The 12,307-nt window shown below is 51.3% G+C and overlaps 1 protein-coding gene across 11 annotated transcripts in view; it reads left to right on the top strand.

The window, feature by feature from the left end:
- WT1 (WT1 transcription factor) overlaps positions 1-12,307 on the top strand; it is a 68,464-nt gene that overhangs the window by 24,965 nt on the left and 31,192 nt on the right. For 5 of the 11 annotated variants that reach the window (XM_072338912.1, XM_072338910.1, XM_072338911.1 and 2 more), the window contains exon 1: positions 11,411-11,940. In XM_072338912.1, coding sequence (XP_072195013.1) covers positions 11,550-11,940 — 391 coding nt within the window. In that variant the 5' untranslated portion in view covers positions 11,411-11,549. The other 6 variants (XM_072338917.1, XM_072338916.1, XM_072338919.1 and 3 more) reach the window with 6 other exon arrangements.

The following is a 12,307-nucleotide window of genomic DNA, read 5'->3' as shown; positions in this document are numbered from 1 at the left end:
AGAGCGGCCCGGCCCGGCCCCCCAGCAGCACCCGGACAGCGCGGCGCCGGCAGCACCGCCTGTGCTACAAGCAGAGCTCAGCACGGGGCGGTGCCCGCTTCCATACATTGGCTGAACGAGGTCCTGGGAGCAGCAGGAAATGTTCGCCTTCACTCAGTGTGGCCCAGGCAAGCCTAAAGGTTGGATGCTCACGTGCAAAGCTGTACTTGCCTTGAATTCTGTGTGATCGTTCTGTGCTACAGGCAAGCTTTAGTGCATTAGTGTTTGCAACATTGATGCCACAGACAGAATTGCTAAGGCAGGAAAGAGATGCTCACTGAAACTAAGGGAAAATATAAATGTCTCAAAAAGTCATTAAGCATCCCTATGTAGAGATGTTGCATCTGTTAGAACAGATGCACAGTTAGGTGTGTACTTTCTCAGTTACAGATGACAGGCTCATCTGAGCTTTCTGTTTCTGAAGCTAGGGTGCTTCTCCTGAAGGAGGGAGAGTGGGAAAGAAGTGCCACAGTGCATAGAGAAAGCCAGAGCAACTACTGAGAGTCAGGTGAACTCGCTGGGAAAAACACAGGACCAGTGTTCTTTAGGGAAGCCATTTGTTCCTGTCTGCTGTAGTGGCAGTCCCCGTTTCTCCAGTTCATCTGGCTGCAAGTGCAACTCTGGTAGACATGAAGGAGATGGAGGAAATGGGGTCATTTTGATGTTCTGGATGGCCCACTCGCCCTGACAACATCCTTTCGGGCCTCTGCTTAAGGGAGCACTGTGTACAGCTGTTGTTGTTTGTGGCAATGAAGCAGATACCAAAAAGCTGTGCACCCAGTTCCCAAATGCAAAACTGACCCTATCACCTGGTGGCAGTGTATATTCTGTCTTCAAATGACACAAAGCGTATTCTTAAAGAACTTTTTTGAGTTATAAAGGCCATTTAAATGACATATGACTTTCAAAACAAAGTATTCTACGGGGCCTATATATCTTTCCCCACTACTATGTTTGCTTTTTCTGCTTTGGCATCTGACATCAGTGCCTGTCACTGAACATCTCAACCTTTGTATTGCTCTCAGGGGAAACACAGATCAGATTGCTTAAGCTTTGTAATTTGGCATTGCTGGCGTTTTTTGTTCTCCACTAGTGTTATGATGGTAATTTTTGCAAGTTTTGGAAGAAAAATCATTAAGAGTAGAATCCAAAACAACCTTGGTGATGTGAATTACTCTTTGAATGAACTCTGTGATGCTGTCATGGAGTTTTCTAGATCTATCTGTGTCTGTGACAGGGGAACAGCACTAAGATGCAAGATCCATTATATTCTATTTGTGCTAGGGAAGGGGCTGTTTGCAGTTATTTATGGGGAGAAATCAATGTCAGATACTTAAAGCAAAAGTTTTTGGTTTTGTTCAGAGAAGATATGACCACTGATCAGAACTATGTTCTATATGTTTCCAGTTTATTGAGGCATATTCGTTTACAGAACTGAACCTGCTGTCTTATTTTTTACAGTCTCTGATTTAACTAAGATCTGCATTCATTGTTACTGAGCTTTAATAATCTAAGGGTCACTTGAAGGGCTTTTGTTTGAGAGACCTTTCAAGCCAAGCCAAGGCAGCAGTTTAGAGAACGTTTCTTGTTTGTAGACAAAAATATATTAAAACAACCAAGGGAGCTATTACTCTTCCACATAATTATTTTTAATGTCTCACTGGACATGTATGAAATGCCTTTCTGTTCCTGTGGGAGAATTACTTTTTTGTTTTTACATTTTGCAGCGTGGCTTTTGTTAAATTTCTGTGCTGCTTTTCCATTGAGCAATGTTCACCCCAAAAGGCTTTATAAACAGGAACGGGATCTCTAGGAATACGCTTCCAACCTAACTCAAATAGCAGTTAAAGATTTGTCAGTGGTCAGAGGGCCCAATGCCTTGCATACCTGGTACTCCTTTTTTTTTTTTTTTTTTTTTTTTGTGGTCCATAATCAAGAAGGAACATGGCTGGCTCACAGTGGGAACAGCCCCAGAACAGCTGAGAGGGCCGCCTTTGTTGAGGCAGAGCCAGATTGCTGCATCAGCCAGCATTCAAGATAGGAGAGAGGGCAGAAGTGCTGAGGCTTCCTTCACTTCCATTGTGCTGGTAAACACCTGCCAAGTAATCAAAGCAACTTTGGGTCCTTGGCATGGAAATTATCTACAAATGTGCTGTTCTGTAGCATTTTCCGGTTACCTAGGAAAGACTGAAAAGGAATGTAACCTTCTCTTTTATGACAAGAACAAACTGGGGAGGGAGCAAACAAAGAAACTGGAGTAAAAGGGAAAGAATGGCATTATGGAAAGACAGAAATCATCCTCTAGTCATGTAGTTCTAGAACAATTGTGCTTGGCTTGGGGACATGCATGTTATGTACCCCTTTGCTGCACACAGATGCAAGCTAGCAGCTATATGCAGGTGCTTCACTTGGTCATCTTATTTCCTTCCTATTGAATGTTTATGATCCTTTAAATCTGACAGTTTCTTGAGGTATTCTTTCCATTCTGAAAGTTTCTTTCTCTGACATTCCAGAGTTCCCCCAGTACGTGGCAGTTGCCTTAACTCTGGTATTCATGCTTTTCCCAGATGGAAGTTTCGCTGACCCCAAACGGTCAGTGCTCCTCTAACATATACTTTAGGCAAGGTCCCGGAAAGCACAAAGACTCACTTTCAACCTGAACCTGATGTAGATTAAAACAGAAATTACAGCTTATCTGTGTGCATGCAGGTCATTTAACACACTGCGCTGCATGTAGCAGTACTAGAACTTCTCTCTTATCTTTTTTCTCAGGGCTGATGCACCTTCTGAAGTTCCAGTCTTCTCACCTTTCCCTTCTGCTGTAAAAGGAAAATCAAACATTCAGGCAGTGATAATATAGTTCTGTCTGCACAGGCACCTTTCACAGACACCATTATCCTTGTCTTGTCAGAGCAAAACTAGGAGAATCTACTAAAAGGTGCCTGGATAACTGTCTCTCTTAGCCAGATGTAAACCCGGTTTCACATATATGTCGTTCTCAGGTTTTGATTAGGTGAATTAGCAGGTTCACCATCTTCAGATGACTGAAGTTAAAGTATTTCAACCTCTAAGCTTATGAAATTTTAGGTTATATAGATAGGGTATAATTTGTAGTATGGTTTGCTTTGTGGAATGACATTGCGTTATTCATGGATAAGAAGCACACATTTCTAGCAGGGAAAGGCTGTGGAAGCTTCTGCTTCAAAGTAGTGTGTGATAATAAGTATTGAGTAACATGGTGATACGGATGTTCTGATGTTTTGAGCATGAATTGCTAAAAATAAGTAATTCAATTGAGCATGAAGTTGACTCTACATGAACTTCAGTGTTTCAGAACTTTTGTCTCAACAGTCTCTTATAAGACTGTGAGAATAAGTATGGTATGGAGTTACCATTATCTTAATAACATCATCGTGAGAGAATGCTTATAAAATGTTTTGAACATAAAAATCACTACAAATATTACACATTCCTTGAGACAAGGACCATAAAACAGATCAGGGCAACTTCTGAAGACACCATTAGTTAAGAGCTTGCTGTGGAGCTGATCTTGCAGTGTCATCCAAAGTTCCCTATCCTGACTTGACAGTTTAATGGCTTTTGATTCTTAGTTTTTCAAGGTGATTTAGTCATTGGTTTTCGTGGCCATACATTTGGAGATTTCCAAGTAAAGCTATTTGCAGAATATTTGATTTGACATGGGGTGTTTCTATTCTGGAGAGATGCTGTAGGATGGAGCTCAGAGGACAGCAGGAAAAGTGGAAAGGACTAAATATATATAGCCCAAATAACAAGTAGGAAAAGTTGGGATGAAAGGGCATAGTGGTCTACATGGAACTGAAATACGTGAGCATGGGAGAGAGAGAATTATGTCGTGTTTGGCAGGAGGATGTAATGAGTAATAGATGGAATGATGAAGGGGAAATAAAATTGGCTGAATGAAGTAAAGCTTCCTGACCACGAGATTTTGTTTGATTACTGATATTTCCCAGGGGACTTCTGTGATTTGGGAAAAGTTATACAAGAGTATTCAGAGCCTCACAGGATTGCACAAAGCATAGCTCCATAGTCACCTAATAACTTGGCATCAAGGACTGGATAGTGCTTCCCATTTTCTAACTGTGTTTGAGGTTCCTTGGATTCCTTGTGTTTGTCGGGCAGCTTTCATCCCCCGTGTGCTGGCTGGCCTGAGGCCACCCTTTGGGTTGGGATTACTAAGTAATACTGCAGGTCTTGAAGAAAACCTACCTCATGTGAGACTGTGCACTCAAACATGTATACTGAGGCTGTGGGGACAATCCTGTTCCTTTAACAGTAAGTGTAATCATTTATGTTCTTGATACATGGCATTGGAGTGGAGCGTATTGGAAGTGTGAAATATTCTGGAACTCTTATTTGACTGGAGAATTGCTGATGTTTCCACAGAGACAAATAATGTAAGGAAAATTATTCAAGAATTTACTCAGCTTACTCAAGAACTTTCATTCCCTTTGAAGCTGTCAAAGGGTGTTCCTGTCACCTATACATAGAATTATTTCATGGTGCCTTGGCTAAAGCTGACTCCAGCAGTGCCTTTGAGAGAAGTTTGTTTGATGAAAAGTTATGCGTGTTTTTAGCTGATCTCCATACGATTTGCTGAACTTATTTTGACTTCTGCTCAGAAGTTTTTGGAGCAAACTGATAAGCGGGAGTCCATTTTGATTACAGCAATTAAGAGACCAGCATGTAAAAAACAAGAAACCCAGAACAGTGAAGACCATTCTGGCTTCTACAAGTTGGGAAGTTCTGTTCACTGAGTTAGAAAGCTGTGCTGATGGACTGTCCTCTTCTGGTTGGCCTTTCACCGTCTTCCTTACATGTAAGCAGTAGAACCCATCTCCTCAAATGCACATAGTCATGGCTAAGGATGCTGCTCTTCAGGGTGAAGCAGTGGGAGAAATATTGCTGAGAACTGTTTTGAAACTGTTTGCAATCCATCTGCTCTCCTCCTAAGAGCTGACCGGTTGGCAATGTGGAAGACCTGAGTTTTGAAACAAATCACAAAAAAGTTAGGTATTTTTGTTTGTTTGTTTGTTTTTTGTGTACATTAATCCACTAATAAGTAATAATAATGAAACCTTGTTATAGGATACTCCATTTTTTGAATTATCTTATTTGAATTCTATAAGTATTATCTCATGTGGGCATGATTAACTCTGTATCAATGGGTGCATAACTTGTGCATTCTGAGATATATCTAAGGTCTACCAAAGAAAAAAGAAATAAATCATTTAGATCTGGAACAGTGATCACAATGGAAGTTTCATTTGCAAAGGATTTATGGAGACTTGAAGTCAGCATTATGCTTTGAATAAATGCACCGTTGACCAGTATCAGATTTCCATAGGCTTTATCTTGTTTTTCCTAAGCAACTGCTCATAAACTTTTAAAATATCCTGATTAGCGTTGTGGTGCTACTTGCAAATCTGTTCATGGAACAGTTCATCTAAGATTGTGTGATCCCTAGAAAGGAGTCACACTTATTTAGCTGTTCCTTTCATTGTTTTATTTCAACATATATATAGAGAGAGAACAAGTTGGCAAGGTTTCTTTTTTTTTCCTTGTTTTGCTTCTTTCGTTTCAAATAACATGTAAAGTACTTCAAGAGAGGCTTGTTAAGCCATCACGAAAGCAAGTCTTGGTTCCGATCTGTAATTAATTGGACCCTGCTATGATGTTATAGGAGGGAGAAACAGGGAAGTTGTCGAGATGAACAGCGTAAGAGTCTCTGACTTTGTGGCTACGGCAAGATCTCGGTGCTTTTAGTTCTTTTGTCATGACAGTACTCAACTGCATGTAAGGGGATCAAGCATCCTTCAGATCCGAAGGGAAAGGAGTCTCTTGTGTCTCATAACAAATAAATTTGACTTCTAAGTCAAGCTGAACACATGGGCTCCCTCTCTCTCCTTTCTTCCTGCACCTCTTCCCACAAGCTTCATCTCCAACTGTCCATCACATGCAGCAGTGTTAGCACATAGCAGAGGGCCTGACCATAAATCTTTGGCCTCAAACAAAAGAATACATTGGGAAGCTTCAGAGTAAAGAACTGGGAAAGTTCCCATTTTGATTAGAGCTACGCTTTTACTGACTGTTGATTCTTGCTGACTGGATGAGGAAAATAGTGAGCTCATTTGCTTTTTGTGTACTGCTGCAATCCAGACATATCAATACATACAATCCAGAGAGAGAGAAGAGAGGTGTGCCTTCATATGACTGCAGTTAAGTGCAGGACGAGGTGTGCTCAGTTCCTAATGAAGCTGCAGGGCTGCACCTTGTCTCCTGGGCATCTGTAATCAAAGAGGCTTTGCCTGCTTTCCCCCCTGCATGCAGCAAGGTGTTACATCCCGATGGACTGAAATCCTCCAGTACTGATTTCGGTGGAACAGCTCTTGCCCTAAAGCACCCTTAGTCAGCTGCTTATGTGCACTAATTCCTCTGAGTACTGTGAGAAGTGCTGAGATCTCAGCTCAAGTTAGAGCAACCTCCCCAAAACATCATTTGCTCCCCCTGAGAAGGGCTGCTGGAAGGTGTATCTTCATGCAGGGTTACTGCAAAAAGGGGCTTTGAAGGAACAAAGTGAGATATGGACTTTGCTTGTGCTGTTGCAGTGTGCTTGTTTCACAGTGACGCTGTAAGGTGAAAACAGGCACAGCTAGTATTAAGAAAAACATGGTTGGTTCAGATCTGCTGGAGAAGCCAGGACGGAGCAATTCTTGTTCTGTGCCCCTTCCATAGTGCCCTACAGGCAGTGAGACTTGAGGCTGCTGGTGGTATCACCTGCACTTGGCCACTGCTTACCCACCGGTGACCACAAAGACTGCAGTGTGGCAATGAGTACAGCAGGTTTACTCTGTTTGAATGTTTCCTATCACTTCTGAATCTGTAAATGTTTCTTTTACATTTCAAGTGTGTATCAGTGCTCGAAGGCAACGTCCCAGGGAGATCAAACAATTCTTAGGATCTCTGTATGTAACAGGTACCGTTTCTGATTTCCTTCTGTACTATTACATTGAGAGTGAAGTAAACTTATGTAGTGAAGACTGCATTCTACAACAGGAAAAATGGATCCCTTAGATCTTGGTTTCCATGTATCCATTTGTATGATGTGTTGCGTTCTACAGTATATTTTTATTTTCCTCTCCAAAAATAATAATTTTAATTACTTCAGAACCAGTGGGAATAATGCAAAGACCTGGGTATTTCTATCTATATACCTAAGGGCTTTTTTCCCACAGTTTCTTTCCTAACTACCAAAAACCTGTAAGAATTTTATTCCATCATTTTAGCTGCTCCGTGAATATTTCCCCTTGTATACCTGAGACTTCCAAAACGCCACATATACCGGATCCGAGAGGTGTGGCCGACTGCTGACACAGTCTGAGCATCCGTTCCCCAGCACCTCGGCCAGGGCAGGGAGCGCAAAGACACCCGGCGGCCCTGCGCGGCTTCTTGACTGGTCCCAACAGCACGCCGGCCGTTCGGCACGGCCCGCTCTTGTGCCCTTCTCGGGGCCTTTCGGCGCTGCAGCGCAGCGTCCCGGGCGCCGATCGCAGCGCCGGGTGGCCGCGGGGCCCCGCAGGTGCGGGAGGCGGGGCGCGGAGCCCGTCCCGTCCCTCCCTGCGCCGCTATCCGGGTTGAGCGCGGGGTCAGGTCCGCAGAGCCGGCGGGGTGCCCGGGGCTCGGCTCATCAATTTCCCGTGCTTGGTGCCCGCGGTCCGGCGCGGCGCTAATGCGGAACAAATTGAAACACATCCCCTCCGTAATTAGTTCCAGCGTTGCGAAGATTTACGGTAGAAGAGCGGCTTGAATCCCGGCTCCCGGCCGAGACCGGCACCGAGGCCTCGGGCCGAGCGGGAGCTGCCGCCCGCGGGGGGCGCTGCGAGGCGGAGCGGGCGGCCCGGGGCTCTCCCCCGCCCGATTCCGTTCCTGCGGGGAGCGCGAGGTCGGGCCGCGGTGTGAGATTCGGCCCCTATTTGCCTCTCCGCGCTCCTGTAAAGCGGTTCGCAGCTCTGTTTCTGCTGCTCTTGGCGCTTAAGTAATCAAACTCTGATCGGCTCCCCGAGTGAAAGGAGACAGATCCCCCTGCGTGCCGTGAGCGGCTCCGACAGCGCTGGGGATTTATCTCTGTTTAAGCCAGTCTCCCCCCGCTTCGAGCCGCGAGGGGATCGTTTATGGAGCTTAGTAAAGCGTGTTGAGGATGGCTGGGCCGTTAACTGGTTGGCCCAGCAGCAGAGAGCGGAACGCTGCCTGGGAGGTGCTTCACGGCTCGGAGCAGCTCCCTGAGCCCATTTTTTCCAGGATCGAGTGGGGCTTTCTGTAGAACAACCCCTGTCCCAGAAATACTCGTTGGTTGGTCGCGTACCGTTAGCCCGTGAGCTGGATCGGACGTGGATCGTTTCCCGGGAATTATAGGTTAAAGCTATTTACCCATCTTTCTGCCCGTCCGAGATTTGGATCGGACCGACTTTGGAGGGCAGAGGGTGGGAAGGTCCCGGCCGCGTGGGTCGGTACCCGGCAGAGCAGCCGCCGTGCCCGGCGCCGCCGGCTCTGAGTTCTGAGCCTCGACGAGGCCGGGATGGGCTGCAGGGCGCGGCGTGATCTCGCCGGAGGGGCCCGGGAGCAGGGTCCGAGCACCCGGGAAGGACGCGAGAGACGTCCCCTACGCCTGCCGCGCTGCTTCGAATGGGACGTGCGGCCCCGGGGCGCTTTCGACCCCGCAGCGGAGGCGGGAGCTTTTATCTCTCGCTTCTTCTGACTGTAAGGAAACGGCTTGCGGGAGCTGACTCCGGCTGTTTCCCTCAAGTCTCCAGCCCGCCCCTCTTCTCGGGCTGCCCCTGTCGGCTGAAGCCGTGTCCCGGCTCAGCTTTGAGGAGCGTCCGTCCGTTCCGTGCCGGCACCGCTCGGTGTCCCGGCGGGCTGCCGTGTGCCGGGAGGCGCAGGTGGCAGGCGGGGTGCCTTCCGCAGTGTCGCTGCGGGCCGAGCCGGGGGCCGCCGGGAGGGAGATGCGCTGATGGCCGAGGGCGCTGTTTGCTTCAGCGCTCGGCCGTGTCTGCTGGGAATGCGAGGGAGAAGATTTGGAAGGGCTTCGGTATTCTTCCCGGGCGGAATAACGCAGACCTAAGCGATCGAGAAAACGTTGCTCCTTTTCCAGAACATTTCTCAAGTTAGCTTACTATAAAAAGAAAGAAAGAAAGAAAGATAAAAGCGTGCAAACTAAAGAACCGTTCGGCTGCAGGAAGGGCTTTCTGTTTGTACCAAGAGAAGTCTGGTTTTCACGGGAAATCAAATGCTCTGCTTAAGCTGCACAGTGATTTGTACTTAAGTACGTATGTCGTAGATTTTGGAGCCGGCGGTTAACGGGACCGACTCCATATGTTGGTCCATGGCAGAAAAGACCGGGTCCAGCAGCAGCCCCGACCTTCCCGCACCCTTCCACGCCCCGGGACCCCTCGGCTGCGGGAGCGGCGGGTTGCGGGCTGCGAGCACACAGCGGGGGCGGGCGGGGGCAGAGGGGAGCGGTCTCCGCGATCTGCGGGAGCGGGCTGTGCTCGCTCATCTCCCGAGACCGAATTCGTTTTGTGTGTCCTCACAGAGAGCAGCAGCTCCTTCAAAGTTACGCAGCCCTCAGTACGGGCTAAGAAACCTTTCGCACTTTTCGTACGCGCGGATTTCTGTAACAAACGCATTTATGTACACATCAAAGAGGGCGATTTAAAAGCTATTTGTCTGAAGAGTGCCTGTGAAAAACGCCGTTTCACTGGTAGCAGATCACTACGGGTGTTGCTAATCAATGTAAGGACAACATGAAATTACTCTCGGCTTCGCCAGTAACGGGCCGTTTCGATTTATTTTGTTGCAGCAATTTTAAAACATCGTTTGGAGGTCGGCGATGGAAGCAGCGGTGACCTTTAATGCCGCGGGGAATGGGAACGCCGCAGCGCGAGTTTCCACAGGAGGACATCGGGGCCCACCCTTCCAGCGGCAGGTAACCGCTCCTCACGGCGCTTTTATCACTGCAGCTTCGGGGGAGCGACTTCTAACCGGGGCCGCGGCGCGGGGGTGCGAGTGTTGCTGGGCGAGTTCGGAGCGTAACGGGAGCGCACCCGCAAGCGGCCCGGCGGAGCTGTCACACGAGTGCCCTAGGGGCTAAGCCTTGCCCCCGCCGGGTCGACAGCGATGAGTGCTTCGGGAGGAGGGGGGCAGGATCTCGCGCTCGGTGCGCTTCTACCGGGGGAGGCGGCGGGCTCGTATCTGCGCCGGATGCCGTGGTGCGCCTGGCCGCGGCAGGCACGGCCGCGTCCCGGGGGCCTCGCCGTCCGCCCTGCCGGTAGGGGCGGGGAAAAGGTCGCGGCCCCCTGGCCGCCGGGGCTAGCCCCCTACCCGCCGAGTTGACCGGGAGGGCTGTCCGAGATAACGCTTGAGGTGCCGCCGGGTTCGTGCTGCGGAGCCGCTGTCCGGGCTGGGTAGGGAAGGGAGAGTGCGGGTCCTCCCCGGAGCTGCGCCGGGTGAGTCCCCGATGCGGGCGCTCGTTGTGCTGCGGTCCTTCCGCAGCAGCCCGGCCACCTCCTCCCCTCTAGACACGGGCGGCTCGTGGGACGCGGACGTCTCCCGCACGGGGAGAGCACCTGGAAGGACATATTTTTCCCTCGCCGGGTCGGCTCGCCTGCAGGGGTGGCGGCTTCTCCACTCGGTGCCCGGGGCTGCGACCCCGCCGCCCCCGGGGTCCCGCGGGACGTGCACGGGGCTGCGGGAAGCGGTGCGGCACGTACTTACAGGGCCGCCCGCATCCCTCTGGCGGTCTCGCCAGGTCTCTCAAAGCGAAGGGATGTTAGGGTGAGATTTAGTGGCGCTTGCACCGGAGGAAGAGTGGGAGAGATGCGTAAGGGAGATATGTTCTCCCACAGTAACCTCTCCCCCTCCGTCCTCGCGTCCCCACCCCCAGCCCCCCGCGCTCCCCACCCCCGGCTGGCCCGGGTCGGTTCAGCAGAGCGGGCTGTGGGCAGCCCCTTGACGAAGGTTGTGTGAATGGAGGATCGTCGCAGCTGACTCCTCCTCCCCTGCGAGCGCCTCTATTTGAGCTTTGCAAAGTTGAGGGCGAGCAGGCAGCCGAGGTGCGGCGTGCGAGGCGGCTGTGCCACCCCCCCACCCCCCACGGCACGCGCGGACAGACACACGGACACGGCCGCGGCCACACGGACACGCGCGCACCCCGCCCTGCGCTACGAGCGGGCGCGGCCCCGGAGGCGATCCTGGAGAACAACCTTTCCCTGTCGCTGCTGCCCGCTCCCGCCGGGCTGGACCCGGGGAGCTGCGTCGCGGAGCAAACCTCCCCCAAGGGGCTGAGCTCTCCGGCCTGGTGCCTGCAGCCGGAGCCGGCCTCCGGCCTGGCGGGCAGAGGCCAGGTGTCCTGGAATAAGTGCGGCCCGGGGGGAGACTGGCTGCCCGGCGGCAGGCAGAAGGTCTGCGAGCAGATGGGGTCCGACGTCCGGGATCTGAACGCGCTGCTGCCCTCCGTGCCCTCCCTACCGGGCAACAGCAACTGCGCCATGCCGGTGAGCAGCGCGGCGCAGTGGGCTCCCGTCCTGGACTTCCCCCCAGGGGCCTCCTACGGCTCGCTGGGGCCGCACTCCTTCATCAAGCAGGAACCCAGCTGGAACGGGTCGGACCCGCACGAGGAGCAGTACCTGAGCGCTTTCACCGTCCACTTCTCCGGGCAGTTCACGGGCACGGCTGGGGCCTGCCGCTACGGGCCCTTCGGCGCCCCACCGCCCAGCCAGCCGCCCTCCGGCCAGGCCAGGATGTTCCCCAACGGGCCCTACCTGCCTAACTGCCTGGAGAGCCAGCAAGCCATTCGCAACCAGGGTAAGGGCGGCGCCGCCGAGCACCCGACCTCGGGCTTAGCCCCGCGGGCACGGCCGTAGCCTCTCCGACCCGCGTTTGCCGAACGCACGGAGCCCCTGCCGCTTCCCTCCCGCCGCGCCCCTCCGGGCAACTCCGGGAACCGCTCTCGGCTCTCCCACGGGCGCAGCGGGCTACCCCCTGGCTACAGCAGCCTCCTCTCTTCTCGGGGCTGTATTCGGGCTGAGGACGGTCCCGACGTGGAGATGGGGTGGCTGCCCTCAGACCATTCCCTCCGCAAGCCGTGCAGTGTAGGGGCGGGGGTAGAGTTGTTTACCTCCTCCTGAATATGCGGGCTGCTGTCCGCGCGGTGCTGTTCTCCAGGAGCTTG

The sequence above is a fragment of the Excalfactoria chinensis genome, chromosome 5 (assembly GCF_039878825.1).
Source record: "Excalfactoria chinensis isolate bCotChi1 chromosome 5, bCotChi1.hap2, whole genome shotgun sequence".
NCBI lineage: Eukaryota > Metazoa > Chordata > Aves > Galliformes > Phasianidae > Excalfactoria > Excalfactoria chinensis.
This window is presented reverse-complemented; position numbering and strand designations above follow the sequence as displayed.